Consider the following 27,471-nt stretch of genomic DNA (forward strand, 5'->3'; position numbering starts at 1 on the left):
CTAACGAGGAGGCGGGAGAGGGGGAAAGAAAAAAAAAACCCAAAACACCACTGTGAAGTCAAAATAAGTAACAGAAAAGATTAACAGATACGACGCGGCAATAAAGACACGGCGACGGACGGAGGCATCGAGAGCACGTGCGCACGCACCTTTGGTTTTCATGCCCTCGTGCGGCTGGAAGGCACTGAAGGGCTCATGCTGGCTATCCTGGCTGGCGTGGCTACTGGGCCGGCACGGGGGGGAGGGCCACTCGAAGGGGGACTCGTGATCCCCGGAGCGGCGCGAGTGGAGCTCGGGGCCTTCGGAAGGGCCCTCGGCGCTGCCGGGGCTGCCGCTCGCGTGGTTCGAGGATCGCCGCCTCTGCACGTGCGAAGACGACGTCATGGCGACGTCACTGGAGCTCTGCGATAGCGGGTACAAAGACAAAGATCCCCCCCGTATAGCCTTAACAGGCCGTTTGGGCAAGTGCTGTTAGCGAGTAGTGCTTGTGAAGGCACCAGGTACTCATTTTAGGCTGACTCGAACCTAAGAGATGCCCAGGACTGGTTCAGAGAATCGTCACTGGTGTTGGCCGTGAGCGAGAATCGAACTCGGATCGCCAGGTTCGTAGCAGCGCGCTAACTGCTACACTACCGCTGCTCTACAAGAGCGGATACACACACAAACACGTGTTGACTGTGATTTCAAAATGGCTTTTGTTATTTTTTTTATTTAAAGCTTTCGTGACTGCAGGGATTCATATTCTTGGTTCTTTCGGTAAAGTCACGTTGAAGGGAAACAATAAAATAATAAAATATATATAACGTGACTTTACCGAAAGAACCAAGAATATGAATCACTGCAGTCACGAGAGCTTTAAATCAAAATTTTACTATCTCTGAGTTTCCTTTCGGGTGAGCCCTCGTCGACACAGTAGGGGGGGGGGGGGTGGCACCAGCTCTCTCACCGTCCCTGCCGCACGAGAGTAACGTTCGGTCCCACGACAGCCAAACCGATACTTGTCAGTCTCAGAGCAAGAATTTAGGCCAATCGTAAGTTGTGTAGCTAACATCTAGTGTCATTTTTGCAGCTATTGATTGGTCAACTGGGCTGAGAACTAAGAACTGCTTCTGCGGACGGACAGTTACACTGCTCTGCGAAACGTGTGAATGGATTCCTCGTCCCACCACACGATGACACCGATAGCACAACTGGGATAACGCAAGACAAAAAACAACGAACGGCACTCCGAAATCGCAATGACTCATACGCTGCGCCGTTCCTAGGGTACGGCGAATGGTGGCAAGAGGGGCACCACGGTGGCTAGGAAATGTTGACCACCTCGCCTGGTATTCAGGAGGTCGTGGGTTCGATCTCGACCCTGACACCTGCTGCATATTTGGAGTTTGCGTGCCGCTCTCTCTCTCTCCGTGGTCGCGTGGATTTTTCTCCGGGTCCTCCAGTTTTTCCCATGTAAGGCACCACTCACCCCCCCCCCCCGCTACCCCAATGGACGGCCCTGCTCGTACGTACGCGTGGGCACACGCTTGTACTTAAGATTCGGTGACGTGGCTGGCGGCATTTACCACCGCGCTAGCGCTCCGGAGACGCTCGGCAATGAATTCGTCCATCATGTCGCTGATGTCGCCGCTGGTGGAAGGCGCGTCGGAGATGAACGTCCGCAGCTGGGCCATGCCATCTTCCTTCATCACTGCAGAGGCGGGGTGGGAAATGCCGTCGTCAGTCAGGAAAGGGGGTTAAAAACATTTTCTGACCGTGAGATACATGTAATGTTGTTTAAATACAATGCAACCATCGAGTGAAATAATTTCTAATTACATTTTTAAATTACTTGATTTTGAAGCACTTAATTTATTTTGAATTTGATTCCCAGCCGGCGTAATGAAATATAATTTAGAATTGCTTCATGCTGTTATAAAGAACTGTCCTACATAGCACCTAGAACTCAGGGAGATTCAGATGAGCCGTCTAATTATTTTAACTCTCAACTCTGTACTACGCTATGACATTCGGTAGCGAGCCTCATCGTAACCTGTCGTAACGGTCCGCAGTAGTACTCAGTAGCGCTACCTTGGAGATGCCTCCAGTCATGACCCAGTTTAACTTAAGTTACTGCTTAATACGGCGCTCAAAAAAAACCTTTCCAATCGCCCACACGGACAATGGAACTCTTTGCTTGCCTTTGAAAAACACGGTTAACATCCACGATTGCGCAGAATTTCACAAAGACGGCATCAAAGTAGCGTAATGTATGCCACATTATGGCTTCCTTTTCCAAAGACGATGGCGCCAATTTATTTTGACTCGCAGCCTTTCAAATATCCAATCCAGGATGCAGAAAATGCTTCGGGGGGGAAAACATCAAGTAGAGCGCTTATGTAAATGACCTCTCTAAAACAGCATGCAATGAAACAGCTGTGCTTGTGATTCACCGAATGTCTAGAAAAACCTTGACAGTGATGCCACATTTCTCGCTGAACTTTTCCACCATCTCAGTCTCTCTCTCTACGTAGAGTCGTGCACCGGAGTGATCCGACATCGACCACGCTGCCACCCCCATTGGGCCTGGAACAATTCGACAAACTGACTCGACTCCTGGCCACGATCACATTCAAGAATCTTGCCGATTACGTCTCATTTGTTACGCCTCATTTGTATAATTTATTACATCCTTCTTTGCACCAACGTGTTCGTACGAGTCTAAACGTGATGTCAGCAATACCCACTGCGCACGTAACTGATATAAATCAAGAACGTGAGGATTCTTGCACGCATGCCCCAGCGTGTGCAGAAAGGTAAGAAAGACTCGATTTTTGCCAGATAAATCGAAAAACATCGTCATATGCCTCACGAGCTCCTCCCTATCTATCCGTCCGTCTATCCTGCCCTTCCGACTGTCGCCGCGCCGGCTCGCGGCTACGACAGAAATCGCACGACGACCTTTGGCCCTCTCCGAGATGAACTGCTCCATGATGTCGGACGCGCTGCTGCTGCGCGGAAGCGCCGCCGACGCCGCCGCCGGCATCGCCGACGACGCCGCTGCCGCCCCATCCTCGAGCTCACCGCGGAATCCGTCGGCCTGGCCGCCCTCGTTCTGCGAGTGGTGGCGAACCCGCAGCGGCTGGCCCTGCTGCGGGGGGTCTGGGTAGTCTGCGGCACAGTTTGTATTTTCCACCCAAAGACAAAGACAATGAACCCCCTCCCCGTGTAGCCTCGACAGAATGTTGTTAGCGAGTGGCACCTATGAGGGCCGGCATGGCGCACGAGCGTGTGTGCGGCCAGCGCCACCTCTGGCCGCCGATGCCTCCCCAGTGGCGGTGTTTCCTACACACCGCACCGGGTACTCATTTGAGGCTGAGTCGACCTAGGCGTTAATCGTCACTGGTGTTGGTGGCCGTGGGGTGGGAATCAAACTCGGGTCACCGGATTCGTAGCGCAGCAGCGCACTTACCGCTGCACTACCGTTCCACCCCCACCAATCCACCACCACCACGACTGACAACATTAATTAATTAATCTAATTGTTGGAACTTATTACAGGCCGAACAATGCTCCTGCAGACTCTTGAAGCGGAAACTCATTATTGATGTTTGAACGCCGGGCGCAAACTTTACTTTATCTTTGGCTGCAAACATGTTTTTGCTGAATGCTGCATGGAAGTCTATTCATTTGCTACTTCAATTCAGACTCAAATGATTTTTTCCCCTCCCAGACACTTAATGAAAAAAGGGAAACTCTTTGAAATTACGTCATGAACACCCAAAAACCCTCCACCCCCCCCCCCCCATAAACATCCTTGCGGGCTATAACCAATATGCCTGAACCCTCATATTGTGCTCGCAGACTCGATATTTGTTTGAGCGGCCGTAAAAATCGCGTTCGACTTGAAATAAAAAAACGGGGTCAGTGCGACGAGAACGTATGTATGCACGCTGAACTTCTTTTGCACCATACGTAGCCCGACCGCGCTAATCTAATCGGAGGTGTGGAGGGGGACAAAAAAATAAATATAAAAAGCAGTTCTAAAGAAATTCGTTTTCATTCTACACGACTTTCAAGTGCAGAGCAGCAGTGGCTTCCTCACATCGGAAGGAAAAGCGTTCCAGGCCGCCGCAGAAGCGCACCTGAAAGCAAGCGATGCAGTGACCGTCTTTGCTCGACGGTTAGGCTAAAGCCGCCGCTGCAAGGAGGACCCGGAGTTCAGGCGATGCAGTGACCGTCTTTGCTCGATGGTTAGGCTAAAGCCACCGCTGCAAGGATGACCCGGAGTTCAGGCGATGCAGTGACCGTCTTTGCTCGACGGCTAGCCAAAACACTTGCGAAAAATCGTGTTTGACGTGGCTCACTGCAGGAAGTGGCCACTGGGGCTAGATTGGGCGGCAAGGAATTTGCGGAGCGGAGCGTAAGGGGAAAAATTTGGGTGGTGCTTTGCGCGGCGCCAAAGCACAAAACGAGACAAGAACCAACGATGGTGAAATAAAAACCGAGGTGAGGAGATTTTTTTAGATAAAGGGCGGCTCTCGGGAGTTCGGCAGAAACATTCGCTGAAACATTCTAAGGGGTTGGTTGTTGTTAGGCGTACAAAGCAGCAATGGAGGTATTCAAACGCGGCCGACAAAGCGATTTGCAGCAAGTCACAATAACGCCAGGCACGTTGCAAATGTATGCACCTTCCACGAAAGAGAAAAGGCGAAAAGCGGCCGATGTGAGCACCGTTGAAAGGGGTGCTCACAATAGCGGGAAATGTGCCGGCCGACCCTCACTCAAGTTTAACATTCGCGATGACAATGGGTGCCCACAGACACGTCGAGAGAACATCGCAATGCAATTCCGAACGTGTCACCGGTGAACGTGCAGTAACTAAATGAAACAAATGGAGCAGCGAAAAGCACTGGCGGTAGTACACACCTCTGTGCAGAATCGTTCTCAATAACAACGAACAAACAACTGTAAGGGTTTTACGGAGAATAATTGATCGATGTGCAATGATAATTCATTATCAGAATAAGTTCTCAAGGTCGCCACCCATATGCATCGAGTCGCACGTTTAAGAACGGATCCCTTTCAATCAGTAGGACGTCGGCGTTCGTCGTCGATAAAACACCACGTTTGTTTGTTTTTGTGCGTAAGGACACGTGGTAGCTTAATGCCAAACTCATTGCCGTTAAAAGCAACCGTGCTAATCGTGGTATTGGTGTTGTATCACGATGGGTCATGTGACCCAAGCAGCCACTCGCGGCTGCTGTATTCATCCGAACGTTAAACAAAGAAAACGATTCTTGAATCAAAACGGGGACCGTTAAATCGCTGGGGAAAAATCGTCGAACCGCTGGGGGTGGGCGGAAAGGGATAATCGTTCCACATCTAATCAGAGCAGTCAATTCCTTACATGGCTCCTAAAGCATAGAGCTCTCCTATCACATCAACTGCCTTCAAAAAGTCGTAACACATAGGCAAGCAAAGCGATGAGAAACCGTACATGAAGCAAGGAGAATATATCATGTTGTTACGTACTCCGTAAAGCGCCACTAGGAAAGCATCGCGTTTTTTTTATACTATAAACGCCACCGTCAATCACTTCTTAATGGAATTCATTTGCAATATTATATCAGAGATTTGATATCCGGCCTTTGAAGGTTATTGTGTAAAAATTTAACAAAGGGCTTGTAGATAATCATGAGTGGGTCAAAGCCTTTTGATAACAAAACAAAACCAACACAAACCATTCATATTGAAATGGTTATGTGGATGAGAGGTGGTGAACATTTTTTGAGGGCAGGATATTAGCACTAGACACTGGCTCACACATCGCGTTATTTAAAATAATTGAATGCAGTGTGGTGACACATATTAAATGATTCTAAGACGAAAATTTAACTTCAAAAACTAACAGAACAGATAGATTCAACTGAATTAATATCATGCTTTCAAATAATGTGTTGACTGGCCACAGTACGATTGAAAAATTACAAAAAACTAAATTAGTATTGTTAGGAGGGTTCAACAAAAAATTTGGAATTTGTAAAAACGCATGTAATGAGTTTTACGCGTACTCGTCGAATTTTATATGGTGTTGTTTTTAAAATGCCGCACCGTGCCCTCGCTTTATGCGGGCTCGGATTGTGCGGTTTCGCGTGCATGCGGCTAACCCATTTCTACCCGCTCGGCAATTCGGCACAAACCCAAAAATACCTACGCAGCGGCAGCAGCAGAGGCAAAAACACTCAACTAAACAATTTTCATTTTACCAGGTAAGGCCCAGAGCTTTATAGCTCTTTTTGAGAAGCAACCTGGCCACAAATGATAGGCCAATGAAGTGGCTTACCAAGTGGAAATTTACAGCGGGTCAAATACTATAAACGCATGTTTATAAATGTGGAACGAAAAACCGGAGGAGCAGGAGAAGAATCCACACAAACACTTGGAGAACATGCAAACTCCAAATATACAGCAGCAGGCGTCAGGGTCGGGATCGAACCCACGACCTGTTGTATACCACGCGAGGTAGTTAAAATCTCAACACCGCGGCGCCCTTCAATGGACGTCTCTCCGCTCCGCGTTTTCCACACCGTGCGCCCGATGGAGCTCGTGACGACGCTAGTGACAGCGCTAGTAACAGTGCTCATGACAGCATTCATGATGGCGCTAGAGACGGTGCTTGTAACGGCGCTCATGACAGCACTCATGACGGCGCTAGTGACAGACCTCGTGACGGCGCCTGGGACGGCGCTAGTGACGTACCCACGGTTTTTTGCCGCACGATGCCGCGAGCCTTCTCGGCGCCGGGGGAGCCGGACGTGGTGGCGCTGCGCTGACGCATCATGGGCTCGGCGGGGTGCGGTGCCTGATCGCGACTCCATCCCCGGGAGAACGACTTGTCCTGTCCACCGCGGCTCGCCTCCTGGCACAGGCCTGGGCGGGGCGGTGGCACGGTGGAGGAGGGAGAGGGGGTGGTGGCACGGTGGGAGCGCGCATCAGCGACTGTGGCGCAGTGGGGGTCATCGTACCCATATTCGGGGAGGAGTGTGCGTGTGACTTTCTGGCATATTGCTTATTCTAGCGGGACAAACTGTGTCCTTGGTAATGACGCAGAGTATGTGCTATGGCCATAAGCTTTAAATGTGATAGGGAAAAAATAAATCAATGACTTCTGCAACGACTGAGTTGGTGACTCTTACTCCTGGAGTCCCTGAAAATGTCCATTGCAACAAAGGTATGTTGTCTGCATGTCATTCAGCCTGCAAGTCAGGACATTTCGTCGACTGACTTTCATCGTACAGAGCACACGCTCTTTCTGACCGGAAGGATCCAGAAACCTAAGGTGTTAGTGGTGATCTCAGCAAGACCTTTGACCTTGGCAAACAACATTTTCACCATACTCTTTGGTTCTTTCGGTAAAGTCACGTGCTTTCTCACCTGATGACGGACGCTTGTGTTGCGCCCGAAACGTCTTGATTTATTTTATTTTCTACCTACGTGACTTTACCAAAAGAACCAAAGAGTATGGATTCCTGCAGTCACGAAAGCTTCAAATCAAGATTTTCACCATAATAACATATAATTACTATTACTCATATTTATTATTATATAATCTTATAGAGGTTATAGAAATGGCTAAACTCTATTCTCGATCACCTGATTTTACAAGCCGGGAGCTGGGAACAGTTTTTTTACTGCAAAGAAAAAAACCGAGGGAATATTTCAAGGGCGGGAGGTGGGGTGGACGTGCGTGTTATTGCATTTCACCCTTTCCCGTTCCGCGACGTCTGCAAGTTGCAGGGTGGGTGGTTTCCCGTTCACTGCTGAATCTCGGAACGCGCAAGCGGCTCAGCGTTACTTTCATTTAGTGAGGCATACCGCCGTTGTCACCGCAGAGAACCGTAGCGACACGTCAGCGACACGTCAGCACTCTATAATAGCTGGCGTCAAACTGTGCCACATGCCCTTCCCGCATGGCCTTGTGGGAGCCTCGGTACCGATAACGTTATTTTAGTTTAGTTTTTCTTCTGCTTTCGTTTAGATCGAAAAACGGATGACGTACGTACACGTACGTCATCGGACCGGGAAAGGGTTAATCGGCGTCGAATCGGCAACGTCGTCCGCCTCCCCCCAGCGCCGCGCACACCTCGCCCCTTGTGCTTCTTCTGCTTCTGCTCGCTGAGCTTGTCGAGGGGCAGGTCGCCCAGCTCCAGCGAGTAGACGTGGCGCGCCAGCACCTTGGTGAGCGTCTCCATCGTCTTGGCCCACTCGGTGATCAGCTCCTCCCAGAGGGTGAGCGCCGACAGCACCGACAGGAGCTCGTCCCAGAGCTCGCGCGTGATGAGCACGTTCAGGCTCGCTTTGATCCAAGCGACGATCAGCGTCTGTCGGGGGGTCCCCCCCACCCACGTGTGCCCACCGTGTCACGCCGCGGGCCGAGGAATTCCCCAGCTCGTCGGTATAAGGGACCGCCGCTCGCTTGAACCGACCAACGGTTTTTAAAAGAGAAGTTAAAATGCTGACCCTGTTGTTTAGCCTGGTATTTACTGCAAACCATTTAAAAACTATTTCTACACAACTGAAATAATTTTACATGCAGGATTTCGATCGGGGTGTTACCAGCAGCTCTTCGTCACGTGAGAGTGGAGCTCCAGTTGACACCTGATGATGATGCTGCTGGATGTAATCTCCAGCAAAAGGTCGTATAAAATACAAATTCTCACTTTTCAAAATTACAATTTCGTGAAAAGGAGTTTTACAGCTCATCAGATTCCTCCACTATATTTGAATATTCTGATCCTGATTGGCATTCCACAAAATGGCATTCCACCTACACGATGATCGAACCCAAAATAAACTAAATATGAAAACTAAATTAATGTTACACAAGTGATGGTTGCAGACTAGTCTCGTTATTACTCTTTTAATTGCATGGTTTTAGAGCTTTAATGGAGGATAATACATACTTTGCGCAAAGGGGCCTCGGTTTTAAAAAAGGCACCTTTAAAGAAATGAAGTTTGATTGATCGCCATCATGGCGAGCTGTTAACTACCTTGCCTGGTATACAGGGGGTCATGTGTTTTATCCAAACCCAGACGACGGTTGTATATTTGGGGTTTGCATGTCTCACTACTCGTGGTCGCGTGGATTTTTCCCCGGGTCCTCCGGTTTTTCCCTCCACGTTTAGAATCGACATCGAGTGTTTTCGCGAATTTCCGACACATCCTGTCGCGTGTAAACCGTCGGATTTGCCCGCCGTCTCCTTCACGGTTCGAGTAGTCCATCGCGTGCCGGAGTCGCGGTCTAATTATTTATACGCTACCGTTTGAAAAATTACCCGTGGATTACTCATTTGAGATTATTCGGAGCAATCCTTTCCCCTGGCCACCCCTTGCAAATGAGTTCTCACCTGCTTAAACGAAAGAATAAACTTCAACAGTGGCTAATATTATTGACTTTGACGTGCGTGTATGTGTGTGTATGTGTATATATATTGACCTTCTTTCACGCCGTACGTAGCCAACCGTGTTCATCGGAGATGCGGGGGGGAAATATTTTATAGATAAACATCAAGTTCACCTGGAATATTGGTCCGGCCAGCTTTCCAGCTAACGTCCTATATTTGGCTTGTTGCGGAAGCTTCCTGAAAACCGTTTCCGCGATCCTCAAAAGAACCAAGAGGAGTTGCTCCCTGTAAAAGTCAACAGCACCATCATTTGACACTCTCGCCCAATCACGATGCAGTCCCACACATTCACGAAATCTATCGACGTTTAAATATATACATTTTTTTTTTTACTTAATCCCATGGTCTGAAACAAATTACATAGAATCGCAGACCCACCGCATTAACTGGCAAAAAACAAACAGCTGCTGCTGCTGCTGCTGCCGGTGGCACCAATGTCTCACCAAGTTTGCTTGTTCATGGACGTGTTCATCACCATGTGCCGGTAGATGTTCAGCACTCTTTTGCACATGTCCACGTGCTCGTCCAGCAGCTTGGGGATGTCATTGCTGGGTTCCAGTAGGAACACGTTCACCGATGTGGTCAGAAACACCTGCGCGCACAGAGACGGGAAGAGACGTCACCGTGCAACGGCACTTACCCAAGAGAGACGGCGTTGTTCCAATAGCGTAGCCAGCAAGGTTGGCTACGCACGGTATGAGAGAAGTTCAACACACATACATTACTGCGCCTGTCGTCAATCTACACCTGGACGTAGGCCGGAGGCCTTCGCGCAGTGTGTCGGTCGTGGGAGTTATTTGACCATACTTCACCCCACACTGGGCAGTGGGGGGTAGTTGGGGGGGGGGGGGGGTAAAGGAGTGGGACCACGGGACCGCTGATAGTTATTCATGAGCGGGGAATCCAACTCGGATCGCCGAGTTCATAGGTCAACGCTATCGCTCCACCAAAGATGCAACGTGAATATTCATTCACTATGTAGTAAAAAAACACACGCAATGTACGCTTACTAAACATTTAACTTTTTATTTACATTTATTCGGCACACAATGGCACGATCGGTTCCTAAAATAAACTGTCTTGAATAAACACACCACGGTAATTGTATATTCGAAGTATAAATTGCAAAAGGTAGTTAACAGCTCGCCACGATGGCGATATGTTAACTACCTTGCCTGGTATACAGGGGGTCATGTGTTTTATCCAAACCCAGACGTCGGCTGTATATTAGGAGTTTGCATGTCTCTCTACTCGTGGTCACGTGGATTTTTCCCCGGGTCCTCCGGTTTTTCCCTCCACGTTTAGAATCGACATCGCGTGTTTTCGCGTATTTGGCGGCTATAAATTTCAACACGACGATAAGCCACTTTGTTGAGCTTACCTTTTGTGAAGGCCAGACCTTAGCTGCTAAAATGAAAATAGTTTGATAGTTTAGTTTTAAAGGAGGGCCCTACACACAGATGAGGGCCCAAGGCTTTATCAGCCTCTGGGTTAAACGGCTCGTGTCAATCTGCTTTTTAGTTTTTAGTATTTGTGACCCTCGGCTCGGTATACGGTTTGAGGGGGGGGGGGGTGGGGGGGCGGGACGATGATGGGTGGGGGGGGGGTACACGCTCGGGATCGGGCCGCTGACCTGCAGGGTGGCCTGCACCCCCGCGTAGAGGCTCCTGTTGCCGTCGTCCATCTCCGACGCTTTGTTGATGGCGTCCTCGTAGGAGGAGTTCCGGGTCCAGCTGGGAGTGCGCGCGTGCCCTGCGCCACCTTTACTCGACGGCAGTTTTCTCTGGAAGGGTGAAACGGATGAGCAACCCGAGCTATAAACCCCTCCGATGTATGAATGTTAAACTTCGTTCGCGCCCGTACGTAGCCAACCGTTCTTATCGGAGGTGCGGGACGACAACAAAGGACTGACACTTGCATTGTCTTTGTACTGTTCGCCTTTTGGCGTTCCCTGGTCGAACACTGGTGAGAAAAGGCCATAAAAAGGCTGTCCTCTGGTCGAGGCCAATCAGTTACAAAGAAAATTAATATATAATCCGAGCGTGTTCTTGCCACGAGTACGTGTGGTTAAGGCAGGCTTGATGGCTTGTTTGAACATCTTAACACAACCCCTGTTTATTTGCCTGAAAGGGTAAAACCTCCCAGTTACTTTTCATCAGTAACCTCACCGTTAACGACAATAGCAGCAAAGTCACATTTCCGCCAACTGCTGAGAACATGGAGAAAAGCGCAAAACGAGGAAACGAACCACGCACACGCATGTATTCTGTCGCCTTGCCGCAAGGATTACTTTAACTGCCGTGAGTCTGCAATAAGCTTCCGTGGATTACAAGAAAAATAGCGAAGGAGAGAAAGCGCGCGGCCACGAGACGCATGTACGCTGAACTTCTTTCGCACTGTACGTAGCCAACCGTGCTCATCAGAGGTGCGGGAGATGAATGGCATGGGCAGAACATTCACAGAATATGCGTAGGGGTAAAAAAAAAATCACCACCATCATCAGGTCTCGAGCCACGATTCGCTATTCAACAGACACTCTTACACAACCCCATTTGGTGACAAGCAGCTTGTCTCGTTGTCATCTTCTGCCAATGAGTTTTCTACGTCCCCCACCCCCCCCCCGCCAAAATTCAACGCATTCAAATAATGCAATTAAGGGGTGATGATCTACACATATTCAGGGGGGCGCAAATGCAATCCTCACGAATTAATTCATGTCATTGAAGCCGCCTTGTTGGAATCACGAGCTAGCAAATTCGAAGAGGTCTAATTAAAATTAGGATCATTATGTATTTTCATAATAATTTAGAGCCTTTCAACACAATGCCATTAATCGTTTTTGCGTCTTTTGTTCTCTGCCGTAGATGCAGGTACGACACCTTGAAGATGTGCTATTATTCGGAAAAATGTATTAATCTAGAAATGTTGTTGTATCATTGCCATCAGGAAAATGGAGCACTCGTTTGACAAACAATGGTACACGGTGATATTTAAAATAAAGCTTAGGTTACGGCAAAGGGCGCAGTTAAATTTTACGGTGGCACTCATGGTTCATAAGATGCAATGTGAAAGACAAATGGCTCTTATCCTGTTGATATGTTTCTTTGATGTAGCAAGGAAGCTTGAGAGCCCAGAAGATTTTATATTTATTGTCACCTATTTATATTTTAAATTCTTGGTTCTTTCGGTAAAGTCACGTAGAAGAGAAACAATAAAATAATACAAATTATTATTTAATAAAAAATATTATTTTATTGTTTCCCTTCTACGTGACTTTACCGAAAGAACCAAGAATATGAATCCCAGCAGTCACGAAAGCTTTAAATTAAAATTGATTTATATTTTAATTGAGCAGGTAACGCCCATTGAGTTACACAGCTCTTTTTTTAGAAGCGACCTGGCCACAAATGATAGCTCAACGAGAAGTGGCTTCTCGTCATGTGTACATTTATAGCAGCCAAATACCCTAAACGCGTGATGTTGATTCTAAATGTGGAGGGAAAAACCGGAGGACACGGAGATAAAATCCATACGACCACGTGAAGACCACGCAAACTCCAAATATACAGCAGGTGTCAGGGTCGGGATTGAACCCACGACCTCCTGTATACCAGGCGAGGGAATTAACATCCCACCACCGTGGCGCCCCGGGGAATTCACACGAGCCGACTACTCGGCGAGTCATGGGAGAAAATGTTCTTCCTTCAGACCAGCAAAGTGAAGTATGGTCAAACAATGCCCACGGTTGACAGTTACTGCATGGAGAAGGTCTTGATCCAGCAGTGGAGAGACAATTGCTGATTTTTAGGTTGACAAATGTACGTAGGCCATGTGTTCTGGACTGGTTTTTGTGTTATCCGATGAGTCAAATTGATTATAATAAATCCCACCGATAATTATCAGTAGAGTTATCAATTATTTAAATAATAGGATGGCCAAGCTCTCGTGTGTACATTCACTTTGCAAGACGCGGCTTATCACGGACACAGACTGCATGCATCAACAGCAGTCTATCGAGTTAACAGCAGTGATCCGGCTTTCGGTACTGCAGATGTAAAGCTTTGGAACGCCTTGCCTTTGCTAATAAGACAATGAGAGTCGTTTGATATATTTCAGTCTGTCTTTAAAACTCACCTCTTTAAATTGGCCTTTAACGCCCCTCCCCCCCCAGAGTTCTGGCCGTTGACCATGCAGGTTTCTTAATTCCCTGCTCTCCATACACGGTGGCGTACTGAGATCTACGAATGAAGTGCGCCTAACAAATGTCAATTATTATTAGAAACGAACAGCACCACCGTTGATTTCTATCGGCCCCAGCAATGTGCAAAGAGAGGCACGTCCCCCCCTCCCTACTCAATGTGCGCTCGCGCAAATGCCAGTCTTTCCGTCCGAACATGAGCTTCTTCGAATTTCTACCTCGGCTCCGTTGCTGTCGCTCTCCGCCGTCCTGGCCTTGGCACCGCTGGCCGGCGGTGGGCGAAGGTGAGGAGGCGGCGCCTCCTCGGGCTCCTTCATGAAGAGCGGCCGCTCCCCCTGCTGGATCCACTCCTGGTACACGCGCACCACCTTGCGGATGGCTGCCGCCTCGCAGATGGGCAACAGGAAAGCCTGCACATCCCCCACCGCCCCCCAGCACAGAGGAAAGAACCGTGAGCCCGCGAACACGGTGGCTAGGAGATGTTAACTACCTCGCCTGGTATACAGGAGGTCGTGGCTTCGAGGCCGACCTCCGACGCCTGTATATTTGGTATTTGCATGTCCTCCCCGTGGCTGCGTGGATTTTTCTCCAGGTCCTCCGGTTTTATCCTTCCGCATTTGGAAACATGCGTTTAGGGCATTTGGCTACTAATATTTTGTCCACGTGATAAGCCACTTCATTGAGCTGTCATTTGTGGCCAAGTCGCTTCTTGAAAAATAGAGCTACATAGCTCAGTGGGCCTTACCTGGTAAAATAAGAGTGTTTTGTTTAAAGTTTAGAGCGAGTTCAAAAACGTTCAGGTCAATGACGCCGCGCGGCCTTGAAAAGGGCAATGTGCCGGGGCGACGGCCCTTGTCTATAGTGTAGGTCGCTGGTGGGTGACCAAGGAAAACACGTGTTTTTGTCTCGTGTGTACACGCTCTCGTTTGTATTGTCGTTGCAACGAGCTGTTTAGCTTTGCCGGGTAAAACAAAAGTATTTTCGTTTGTTCTGTCCCATTTGTTCCGCGAGTCTGAATGTAGCGCGAGCACAGAACGGCCATTAATCGTACGTAGATCGACGCTTTACCCGACGGTGGTCCATACATTGTGCAGCCGGATAAGCAATGAGGTTTCGGCTGCCATGCAATGCAGAGGTCATGTGGGTTTGAATTAAAACGCTGGTGAAAACACGAAATGTGTTCGCAACAATACTCGGAACAATTGAATACACAATCCCCAGCAGGATCTATTGTGCTGCGAAATTCCACCTTCGTGCGACACAATGCAATCCCATGTGAGGCAACGTATGAAAACAATCCACTCCTGCTGCGTAACCATTACACATGGATGTGAAAGAGGAATGTGGTGGGGACCTTAGCGCACTACCGCTGTTAACCCCGTGACCAATTCCAGGTCACAGCAAATACACTATGTAACACGATTTTTGTTCCTGGGTAGTAAGTGCTATTTTCTAAATGCTTATGCCTCGAAAGTATAGAAAATTGATGTTATTGACCAGGACAGTGATATTTTGAAATGTGTCTATTTTCAATGAGAAAACGTGGTGTGCATTTGTGTTATTCCTTCACGTAAAGTCCTTGACAAAAGAATTAGCATATGCTAATTCCTTTGTCAAGGCACCTTGTTTCCTCGCACACAGCATAAAGGTCGCGGTCTGAGCGTGGCTGTGTTTCACTCCAGCGCTGTCCTCGAGACAGCCTGATCCCTTCACCTGATGAAGGCCGCTTGTGTTGTGGCCGAAACGTCGTGATTTTTGTTGTTTTATTTTTTACCTACGTGACTTTACCGAATAGAACCAAAGAGTATGGATCCTTGCAGTCACGAAAGCTTTAAATCTAGAATTACATCCAGCATCATCAGGCAATTTGGCGGAATAGTGAAGCCCTCCACCTGCTCCCGGTCTTAAATAGAGCAGCAAGGTGACGTCATCATTTAACCCAATCAGATGTAGAGATCAGAGGCGGAGAGGGGGGTATTATAATTATATAATAGATTAGTAATCAGTTAATTGTTATGATTAGTAATCATTTGTAGATTACTAATAAGTTGTAATGTGTATTATTTAATTTAATCCAATCACTATACCCAATCTGAAGCGTATTATTAAATAATACATATTACAATTCCTTTTAGGGGAAACAGATAACAATTAACTGATTACTAACGTAGTATGTAATGACAATAACCCCACCCTCCGCCACCTCTGATTTCTGCACCAGATTGGGTTAAATGATGACGTCACCCTGCTGCTGCTCTATTTAAGACCGGGAGCAGGTGGATGGCTTCACTATTCTGGCAAATTTCCCGATGATGCTGGATGTAATTACCAGCGAAACGTAGTACTCAAAATTGTAAATGTTGTGGATTCACTCTTCACCACACCGGTGGGCTAAAGTGTTGAACTATTTGTCTTTTGTCAACGTGACGCATTTTTTACTGATTGGCCAGGTCGGGTGATGGAGGGTTACGACACATTTATAAATAACGCGATCTAACCCAAAAACCTTTATTATGAAGAAGTATGGTCATGTAATCCACACAACCGACATGGCATGAGGAGAGCTCCATCCAGCAGTGGATTCACAAAGGGACATCACAAACGTTGTATTCCATCAACACCACACGCGGCCGCCTTTGTCTTCCCAGTGGCGATGTTTACAACACACCACACCAGGTACTCATTTGAGGATGAGTTAACCTAGGGGAGGCCCAGAACCGGTTCAGATAATCGTCACCGGTGTTGGTCATGAGCGGGAATCTAACGCGGGCCGGCGTGTCCGTAGCGCAGTGCGGTAACCGCTGTGCCACCTCTCCCCAGACACTTACACAAAGACAAATAACATACATATCGATATGCGCACCATACCACTTTACACTGTTCAATAGACTGTGTTGTGTGTGTAGCAGAGCGCCGGGAGGCTAAAATGCAGAAAATTGGCACAGTAGGGGGTACAGCTGGTGCATCTACCGGTCGTCTAAGTCGGCCAACCCATTGCATCTGGGTCCGTCCCGAGACCTCCTGTTAGCGAGCCTTCGACACTGCACGTGGCCTCAAAGTGCACTTGGTCTGGCACAAGCGCCGTGGTGACGTCACCGTCACTAGTGGCGAATGAGCGGGTATTGGCATAGGTTGTGTGTGTAGGTCATCCACACTCAGTGCTGCTGCACCACCTCCTGGACAGAGTGGAGCATAGCGCGGACACAGTTGCTCTGCGATCTGACAACCGTCAATCGTTAAAAGGGTAAGTCAATACTGAGCACTGCAAACGCGGTATATTCTAAGTTTTCAGTGAGACAATGGTGCACGTTTCTTCAAAGCTCAAGTGCTTACATTTGAAAATTATTCACGTGAACAAGACAATGCTGTGAGCCAAACTAAATGACATTTTATGACTTGACAAACCAAAGACAATTTCCCTAATAATTTACGCCTAAGCAATTGCCTTATTTTTGCGGACAAACGAAAACAGCCTGGCAAAACATTTAAAAAAAAAAATAACTATTCTACGGGATACCGTACAAAGTAACGGGAAAAATAACCAGTCTGGCTTACACCCACACTGTAGAATGAAAAAAAACAGGCAGGAGGATGATACAGGCTTGGGAATAAACAAGTGTGTCTGTATAAACTTGTGTGCTATATTGGTGGGGATATGCTTGCTGAGAGCAGCGCTGGGCAGCAAAATCCACAGCTGGAATATATAATCCTTTGCCTCCTTTGTTAATTAAATTATTCTACAATACCCCGGTTAAAGTCGGGGGGGATGCGATCCTGAAAGGTGCAATGACAAATGTCGAAACGACAAAAATCTCAGCGATTTACAGGGTAGCAGGTGGTGGAGGCGAAGGCTGAGAGGCGTTGAATACAATAAAGAATGGACGATGATGCTGTCAGCGATGTCAGCGTGGGGTTGAAACGACGGAAATCAGGCAGCGGTATTAATAATAAAGCTACGACGTATTTGCGAAACGGGAGACGCTACACACACCAGCACGCACGCGCAACGACGTGCAATGCCACACACACGGGGCGCGGCGCTGCTGACCTGGCGGAAGACTTCGATGACAAAGTTGACGTTCTCGCGCGACGAGTGGAAGACCTTGCGCGCGATCTCGGCGTCCGACAGGTGCTCCTCGTCCACGCTGCACAGGCTGGAGGTGCTGGGCTCGCGCTCCGTCAGCGTGCTCGTGTTCGAGTGCGATTGCTGCTCCTGCCCCTCGGGCTGGGAGCCGCTACCCGCGCCGCCGCCGCCGCCGCCGCCGCCGCCGGCACCGAGCCCCATCGCTATCCCGGGGCCGCTGCCGCCGCCGCCGCCACCAACGCCGCCACAGCCACCGCCGTTCCCGCCTGTCCCTCCTCCTCCTCCTCCTCCCCCCGTCACGCTGTCGCGCGTCTCGCCAACGCACACCCGCTGCTCCTCCGCGATCGCGTAGCCCGCCGCTGCTCGCTTTCGGCCACCACACGGGGAGAGAGACGCGCGCGCGCAACCGTTGAGCAGGCGCGGCGATTGAGCCGTCGCGACACACACGGCGCGCGCGTGAGAATTTACCAATGACGACGAGTGAAAATTGATTTTGTTGCATATAGGCTAACGGTGCAGACACATCTTTACACGTGAAACGGATCAAAGACAATTTGATCCTACCTCCCCTGTCCAGTTATTGTTAAAAGGGGGGGGGGGGGGGTCGGGGACAGCCCCCCACTGTCATGCCACATGGCACTAAGACAAAGATCCCCCCCTAGAGCCTTGGACCGAGAGGGCAATCGCTGGCACGGCACACAAGGCGGGGTGGGTGGCCAGCACGGCCAAGTAATCCACACAACCAACATGGCATGGGGAGAGCTCCATCAAGCAGTGGATTGACAAAGTGACATACATCGTTATTAAGTTCATAATGTGTCATCAAAAATGTTGTGTTCCATCGGCACCGCGCCTCCCCGCGATATTTACATATCGCACAAGGTATACATTTGAAGGGGGAGGCCACGGACTGGTTCAGTTTGTATTTGAAGTTGCACAGGGCTTCGCGGTGGCAAGATGTTATTTAACCTCGCCTGATGTGCAGGAGGTCGTGGGCTCGATTCCTACCCTGACGCCTGTTGTATATTTGGAGTTTGCATGTTCTATCTCCCCGTGGCCACGTGGATTTTTCTCCGGGTCCTCCGGTTTTTCCCTCCACATTTAGATTCAACATGCGCTTAGAATATTTGTCCGCGATAAATTAACATACGTTGATAAGCCACTTCGCTGAACTATCATATGCGATGGCCAGGTCGCTTTTGAAAAAGAGCTATCCAGCTCAGTGGGCCTTACCTGGGGTAAAATTAAAATAGTTTTTGAATCGTTTAACGGCAGCGGACGGCTGCGGGAATTTGCCCACGTGTAAACAACGACAAAATTATTTACACAGCAGGCTTTACAGCAGTGTCTCCTGTTTGGATTTTCAGTGTTGTTTAGTTGAGACAGTCCACCATCACGCGACGCTGACCAACCTGAATGTTCTTTGGCACGTCCTCCCCGTCGACGCCGGGCAGCTTGGGGATGGCGATGGGTTTGGACTCGAGCCAGAAGGCGACGAGCCACTTGACGACGGAGACGCGCGCCGCCAGGAAGGGCTCCTTGGTGCAGTAGATGGCGTGGTTGGTCTCGGCGTCCTTGCCGATGAGGACATAGTGTGGCCTCGACCTCCACTGGGGGATGTCTGCGTGCGGGAGGGCAAAGACAAAGGTCGCCCACCACCACAACCGTATTGCCTCCAACAGATTGTTGGGGAAAGTGCCGTTAGCGAGTAGCACCTATGAAGGCCTGAACGGAACACGAGGGGGTGGGTGGCCAGCACCGTGGCCGGTAGCCATCGTCTCCCCAGTGGCGATGTCAATAAACCGCGCGCACCTCCGATTTGCGCGTTTGGCTACGGTGTAAATAAATGTCAACATACATACATGCATTTGAGGCTGAGTCGACCTAGGGGAGGCCCGGGACCGGTTCAGATAATCGTCACTGTTTGGTGGCCGTGAGCGGGAATCGAACTCGGATGGCCGAGTTCATAGCACAGCGCGCTAACCGCTACACTACCGCTCCCCACGCACTCGAGAGAGCGCGGAACTGTGAACCGCGCTTTTGGCTCATGGACGCTAAACGCTTTCGCGCGAGTTCACGGTCGTGCCGTCTTTGGTTCCTGGATGAACTCCTGGCACCGCGGAGCGAAACGTCGGGACGTCACACGGCCAACAACACGCGGTACAATCCCGAAAACACATCAGAAGCCTGAGCATCTGTTGAGTCCAGTCCATCACTTGTTCTCAAACACATTACAGTTTGGGGAGTTATATTCTCCCGGACACACGGTAATATGCCTCCGGTCTCAACTTGTAGAACTATTGAATTAAAACACTTCTTACGCAACATCTGCAACTGTTCCAGACGGAGATCAATGCATGCCAACTGGCGTTGTGAAACATTACATTATTGACGTATTCACCATTGCGTTTGACTGGTCCAGACGTTCATTGTAATACTTGTAAAGCACTTGCGCAAGTTATAGAAGAAAAATATTAATATGCGTGTCATGATGCGCTAGCTATGTGCGGATTGATGTTCTGGAGACAGCCTTGCAAATGAGCAGTTTCATCTCAAGAGATTATCCAGGTTCAGTTCATTTTTTTTCATTTATTCGGCATAGCCCTGAGCCATGCGGCGGCTCTTGACTCGGGTGCAACCGCAACAAACAAAAACATGAACAAAGATGGCCGAGTTCGTAGCGCAGCGCTATAAAAACTAAAACGAAGGGACTAAATATGATCTCAAAATGTTGAACACAAGTGGGACGTGGGCATGCTGGGAAAAGGGGACATCTGCTTGAGAGAGAGAGAGAGAAAAAACAGTGGTAGGCAGAGGGCTCAGATTATGAAACTCAACGAATATAAACAAAACTATTTTATTTACCAGGTAAAGCTCACTGAGCTATTTCAGAGGTAAACTGGCCACAGATTATAGCTTATAAAAGGCTTTACCATCACACGTGGGAATTTATAGTAGCGGCCAAATACTCTGAATGATTGTTTCTCAATGTGGAGGGAAAAACCAGAGGGCCCAGACAAAATTCCACGCGACCACTGGGAGAACATGCAAACCTCCAAACATACAACAGGCGTCAGCGTCGGGATCGAACCCACGACCTCCTTGCATACCAGGCAAAGGAGATAACATCTCGCCACCGCCCGGCGCCCCACTACAGGGGCAGCAGAGGAGAAAGCTGATGGCTGCTGCCAAAAGGAAAACCGTCACACTTTGGCACAGCGGAAGAAAAACAAACAAATAGAGCAAACATTTTACGTGGCATTTACTGCTCTGCTTTCTGGCCTGCACCGATACGCCCGTGAAGAGCAGAATTAAAAAAAACTACGCACCCAGATCGCACCTTGTAACAGAGGCAAGGTTTCACGCGCCTCAACGGAATCATTTAATCTCCCGGTTAAGCTATTCCGATTTGGACACATTCCGATATATTTGAACGTGTTTATCTTTTGATTTAAAGCTTTCGTGACTGCAGGGATTCATATTCTTGGTTCTTTCGGTAAAGTCACGTAGAAGGGAAACAAGAAAATAATAAAAATATAGAACAATAAAATTTGCTGTGGTTTTCACACCTGATGATGATGATTGCTTGTGTTGCAGTCGAAACGTCGTGAGAATTTTACTGTTTTACATTTTTATCATTTTATTGTTTCCCTTCTACGTGACTTTACCGAAAGAACCAAGAATATGTGTTTATCTTTCTTTAACAATTCACAATTATTCAAGGTGCACGTGGAACACGTGTGTCCCCTGCGCTGCCCAGCGGCTCGCGAAGACGTGGTTTCCAGAAATTTGGCGCCACACGAAAATAAACATGACCCCCACCCACCCACCGCCCCCCCCCCCCCCTCCAAAGCAGCAGCGCGTACTTCCTGTCAACAGGCAGAGAGAGGAGAGCACATACCGATGACCGGGTGATACAAGCTGATTTCCCACGAGAAGCTGGGGAAGATGTAAGGCAAGTAGAAGTTTTTGAAGTTTACAAAGAGGAACGCGAATCCCCTCTCCTGATTTTCCTTGTCCTTCCACTCCAAGCTCTTGGCCTGCACAGGGCACAGCACAGCAGGGTGGTCGGACCAAGACGCTTGTGGCAAGGCTGGTGTCCCGTCAAGTGCCACGCACACCACAGGGCCGTTTGTGAATCCACTGCTGGATGGTCTCCCCCGGGTCACGGGGGTTGGGGGGGGGGGTTATCAGAGTTTAGTTTTATTTAAAAAAATGGTTTAGTTTCATTACATTTTTAGTGACTTGCTTACCTATCCCATACTCCTATCATGTTTTTTTTATTGTTTGCTGATTTACTTATACTTGATTCCTTATACTGGATCCCTCCAGTATTTCTCCAGCATTAGTAAATATTCTGATTCTGAGTTCATTTCCCCACGCTGGTTGGTGCTGGTTGGTGGAGGCGGACAGCGCAGAAGGAAAGAAATGTAAAAAAATGTCAGCACTGCCCTCTGTTGCCCAACAGTTATCCTGCCAGCCCTATCACAGCCTGTTTGTGGGTGGTGGAAATGGTTCCCCATCTGAGCACTAACCACCAGGCTTAACCCCGCTCAGTTTCCTAGATATGATAACATTGGGCACATTCCGATATATTTGAAGGTGTTTAATCTTTATTAAACAATTCACAATTATGAACGGTGCACATGGAACAAGCCACGATTTCAGCAGGGCAACCCAAGCTTTTGCTTCATAAAAACTACTATGGACACTGTGAAATGGCACGATACGCCTCAACAATTGTAATCGCTCACTCAGAAGCAGATGACTCACCTGGTTCACCATGTACTTCAACAGTGCATCCAAGAAGTAGATTGTGGGATCTTCCTGAGCTTTGTCAGATGACTGTGGTGGAATGAGTGGCGTTATCTCTTCCGGAATAACTTGGGCTGCGTGGAAGGAGGAGTGTACAGATGAGTCAATAATGTTCGTAAAGTCGCCGGTTAGCGTGTGATGTTCGCACTCAAACACGGTTTCGCTATGACGCGGTTCTTCCATTAGGGAACACTTTTCGAACAAAGCGGAACGCGCACACCGTTATAACGTGGAACGCGATACCGTTATAACGTGGAACGCGCTCACTGTTATAACGTGGAACGTGATACCGTTATAAAGCGGAACGTGATACCGTTATAAAGCGGAACGCGATACCGTTATAAAGCAGAACGCGCTCACCGTTATAACGTGGAACGCGATACCGTTATGAAGTGGAACGTGCTCACTGTTATAACGTGGAACGCGATACCGTTATAAAGCAGAACGCGCTCACCGTTATAACGTGGAACGCGATACTGTTATGAAGTGGAACGTGCTCACTGTTATAACGTGGAACGCGATACCGTTATAAAGTGGAACGTGCTCACTGTTATAACGTGGAACCCGCATACCGTTCTAACGTGGAACGCGATACCGTTATAAAGCAGAACGCGCTCACCGTTATAACGTGGAACGCGATACCGTTATAAAGTGGAACGTGCTCACTGTTATAACGTGGAACGCGATACCGTTATAAAGCAGAACGCGCTCACCGTTATAACGTGGAACGCGATACTGTTATGAAGTGGAACGTGCTCACTGTTATAACGTGGAACGCGATACCGTTATAAAGTGGAACGTGCTCACTGTTATAACGTGGAACCCGCATACCGTTCTAACGTGGAACGCGATACCGTTATAAAGCGGAACGCGCACACCGCTATAATGCGCACACCGTTATAATGCCCACACCGTTATAACGCAGTCGATGATGAACTACTTTCTTGAGCTGCACGGCTGAGCGGTACAGTGATACAGTACACGCCATCTCATTTTCTGTGTGTACATCGCCAAAACTTGTTAAACGAGCACTTCCTGTAAATGTTCATGAGAGAAACCTGAAAGATTCCATACTTTGTGTTACATTTAAAAACCGAATCGCTACTTGAAACTATTCAATTGCACTGGGATTACAGAATCGGAATATTTATTTTTTCTGAATGAAGCCGATTAGCTATGCAGCTTTTTCTCACAGATTTACAATGGGGTTCCCTGCTCAAATGAAACGAGGCGGTGCTAATCTCCTCCTATTTACAGACCTAAACCGTTGGTGGAAATTCCACATTATTATGTCGGGGGTGAGTCTATGTAGAGGACAACCACTGTTGACTTCTCAACAAAGTGAGACCTATTTTATTGACTCTTTTACGGGATGATGGGCTGAACCAACCCCAAATAACCAGGATTGGAACTCGCGCTGTTGCGATTGAGAGTCGCACGTTCGACCACTAAGCCACCTGGCCGGACATCTAGAAATGATACGTGACTTACACAGGCACATCAGCAACGTGACGCCTGACGCCACATGAATTACATCCGACTCATTCTTTTATTGCAGTAAGCCAGTGGTCTACGTTATTACGCTTTAGTAAGCACGCAGCCTAAGTGCAACAATTAACCGAGGGTGTAATTGGATATGCAGTCAAATTACAGCCGGCTCTCTTTGCGAAGGGTAAATAGAGGTTGTCAGCCACCATATCCTTGCTTCTTAATTATATCCATGAACCACTGTACACTTTTGTTTTTCCAAAAAACATTTCTGTGTAGGAGTGGAGTGGTTAGAGGGTGCAATGAACACGGCGACCTGAACTCAATTCCCAGTCATGGCGAGCATCGGTCGCGAGGCCCATCTGCAACCAGTCCTGGGAACCTGCCGCCCCTACCTCCCCCCCACCTCGCCCCCCCCTCCAACCGCGCCCCCCCCCACGCAACCCCCCCCCTCCACTTCGCTACCCTCAGTGCCCCCTCCCGCCCGCTAGCCATACTAGCCCACAGTTACACTGGCGGTGAAGTATGGTCAGAAAACCTTCTGTGACCAGGCTAGGCACGGCAAGGCCTTCAAGCGACAAAGAGCTGTAAATCAGTCATTATTACTGGACCCAGTTTGTGGAGGTTAGGTGCTCGAAAGCACGTCCGCTGCGGAGACGGCACCGTTAAAATGAAAGTTCGCTTGCAGGAGTTGGATGCACTGTTGCATCGTGAGACCGCGAAAAATGTCAGCAGCTGTGGCAGGGAGGCCATCATCCAGCAGTAGATTGACCGCAGCTAACGTGGTTTTTCACACCGTCCGTAGCGCGAGAGCGCGCACCTGTGCCCTCTTGCAGGGCGAGCGGAGGGTTGATGAGGGTCTCCAGAGAGCGGGGGCCTTGCTCGGACAGGGGCAGGGGAAATCCGGGTATGAGGCAGGCGAAGATCAGCCTCTGCTCCTCCGAGCAGTTTCCCTGAAGAGCCTGGATCCACAGCAGGAAGAGCCGCACCCCTTCACGTCGCAGCTGTCGGGGGTGGGGTCGGAGGGAGGCGGGGGGGCAGGAAGCACATGAGAGCCACACGCAACGGGCAACGCGCATCACAAATCCACAACCCAGAGTGAGCAGTGGTGACACCACATGCTCAGATAATAACCAATAGTCATAATAATAATAATGCATTTCAGCCATTCCAAATTCACCAATGAAGACCTCTCCCCAACGCCGGGCAGGTGCGGGTTTGGTGTAGTGGGGGCAGAGACATCGGTTCTGGTATCGTTTGCCACCGATGCTCGCCGCGGCCGGGCATCGAACTAGGGTCGACGGGTTCATTGCGCAGCGTACTGTAACCACCGCCGTTTTAAAATGTTGTTCTGACCAACAACCCCCTCACCACCATTTCATGCGTGAAGCAGCCAACGACGTATTGGTACCATTGCTTTGATTTGTGTAAAGGCGTGCTTTCACCCCGCTTGGTTCGCAACAAATAATGCAAAGTTAAAGCGATCGCAACTTCATTAAGTAGGGACACCGAAAAGTAAATTTTTTCCCAACTTTACGGAAAGATGGCGACTCCCTTTCGACAGACATGCATTGTACTTGAAGCAATTAAACTTTGGAACATCTAATATGTACCCACAAGCAACATGAGGTTGCATCAAACAAGCTCGTGATAAGATTTTTTTCATCGTCAAAAAGCAAAAACTGTATAATAGCATTCACAAATTACTATACAACTTTTATTTTCCTCTTTCTTTATTCAAAGCTACAGCAAATGCATGTCCAAGCTATGCTGTTAAACAAAAACAAAACACACAAATGCATGTCCAAGCTAAGATAAAAAAAAAACACAGCTTACTTTAAGAGAGTTTCCAGAATGAAGCAGCTTCTTTAAAATGAGCCCTGAAAGAGATGCAGAAGATGACAACACGTTGATTGGAACGAAACAATGCCACGTGCCACCTGCTCGCTTGTGCAAGGGTATCGGCACCAAGCCCATAACGTGCTTTTTCTTATCTCATCGGCAAAATTTGTGCAACTATTATTTTATTTTACCAGGTAAAGCCTCCCCCCCCCTCACCGCCCCCCCCCCCGAATTATTAGCTCTGTTTCAGAGACGACCTGGCCACACATGGTAGCTCTTCGAAGTGGCTTATGTCATCATAACACGTGGGCATTTAGACTGTCGTAGCAGTTACAACGATCTAAGCATGCGTAATTTTTTGTTAATGTGGAGGGCAAAACCGGAGGAACCCGGAGAACAATCCTCTCGACCACCACGGTGGGGGGGGAGAGATCACGCGGACTCCAAATATACAACAGGCACCGCCGGGATCGAAGCCACGACCTCCTGAGCAATACCGTACACAATTAACGTAAAAACATGAAACAAAAAAGGCACGAATCATAACACAATAAAAGTTTTTTTTTATTCGTACAATGTGGCGATGTCCAAATCGGGTTATAATGAAGTATGGTTTATCGATTGAAATATATTATCATAGTCACAATATACGAATCAACTTGATTGTGTGCATGCGTGTAAGATTCGCTTGTTTGATTTGCACATTATTATTTGTATTCCTATTATGCTTGTTTACCCAGGAAATCATCAGTGAGGCTCATGACCCCCTCTTTTTCAGGAGGATCCTGCCAAGGTTTTTTCCAAGAGGCAGCGATTCCCTTGTATAATCCAAGTAATTTGCAGGTAAAATTCCATATTTGATTAATTTGGACCATGATATCAGCACACAGTGGCTTACTCTTTTTTCGAATGACGGTCCGGGCTGTTGAATGTTCACTGTGAAGCAGACGGTGCCTCGTTATTTATAGGCAATACACCCGCAGTATTAAACCAGCTAAACTCAACTAAACTTTTGATTTTACCAGGTAAGGCCTCAACGTGCTACGTATCTTTTTTTCAGAAGCGACCTGGCCACAAATGATGAATCAAGCAAGTGGCTTATCACGTGAAAATTTATCGTAGCCAAATACCCTAAATGCATGTTTTAAATGTGGTGGGAAAAACTGGAGGACCCGGAGAAAAATCCACGCAAACTCCAAATAGACAGGCGTCAGGGTTGGGATCGAACCGACGACCTCCTGTATACCAGGCGAGGTAGTTAACATTTTGCCACCGTGGCACCCCGATTAATCAGGCAGGCCACTGGATTAGAACCGTGGACCTTTGCAACAAAAGCGGCAAAACACATTACTGCTCGGCCATGTGACGGCACACACACGTGATTTGTTCACACGATGATCCCTGCAGCCACTAGAGGCATGGAAATTCTACAAAAATATCTATTGATTCTTGAATCGAATCATGACCCAGAATGGTGACAATTCATCAAATCGCCCAGGGCATGAATCGTCACACGCCTAGTACCACACGGATTAAACTCTCAGAAACTGTCCAATAATGCTCATATTCAATGTGTTCTCTTTTTTTTATTCAAAATA

General features: G+C 48.4%; 1 protein-coding gene across 6 annotated transcripts in view; it reads right to left on the reverse strand.

Moving 5' to 3' along the window:
- The window catches only part of LOC116943124 (ral GTPase-activating protein subunit alpha-1-like), a 74,134-nt gene that overhangs the window by 28,775 nt on the left and 17,888 nt on the right, over window positions 1–27,471 (reverse strand). For 3 of the 6 annotated variants that reach the window (XM_076067682.1, XM_076067683.1, XM_076067685.1), the window contains exons 5-19: window positions 25,868–25,911; window positions 24,852–25,035; window positions 22,502–22,617; window positions 21,630–21,768; window positions 19,141–19,349; window positions 17,693–18,094; window positions 13,863–14,054; window positions 11,080–11,229; window positions 9,890–10,038; window positions 9,560–9,671; window positions 8,126–8,363; window positions 6,742–6,912; window positions 2,941–3,150; window positions 1,566–1,690; window positions 150–402 (exon numbers count right to left, since the gene is read on the reverse strand). In XM_076067682.1, the coding sequence (XP_075923797.1) occupies window positions 150–402; window positions 1,566–1,690; window positions 2,941–3,150; window positions 6,742–6,912; window positions 8,126–8,363; window positions 9,560–9,671; window positions 9,890–10,038; window positions 11,080–11,229; window positions 13,863–14,054; window positions 17,693–18,094; window positions 19,141–19,349; window positions 21,630–21,768; window positions 22,502–22,617; window positions 24,852–25,035; window positions 25,868–25,911 (2,694 nt within the window). Of the gene's footprint in view, window positions 1–149; window positions 403–1,565; window positions 1,691–2,940; window positions 3,151–6,741; window positions 6,913–8,125; window positions 8,364–9,559; window positions 9,672–9,889; window positions 10,039–11,079; window positions 11,230–13,862; window positions 14,055–17,692; window positions 18,095–19,140; window positions 19,350–21,629; window positions 21,769–22,501; window positions 22,618–24,851; window positions 25,036–25,867; window positions 25,912–26,771; window positions 26,810–27,471 lie in introns of all 6 variants that reach the window. The other 3 variants (XM_076067688.1, XM_076067684.1, XM_076067687.1) reach the window with 3 other exon arrangements.

This window comes from Petromyzon marinus, chromosome 17 (assembly GCF_048934315.1).
Source record: "Petromyzon marinus isolate PM22_M1 ecotype Great Lakes invasive population chromosome 17, UKy_Petmar_22M1.pri1.0, whole genome shotgun sequence".
NCBI classification, from domain to species: Eukaryota; Metazoa; Chordata; class Hyperoartia; order Petromyzontiformes; family Petromyzontidae; genus Petromyzon; species Petromyzon marinus.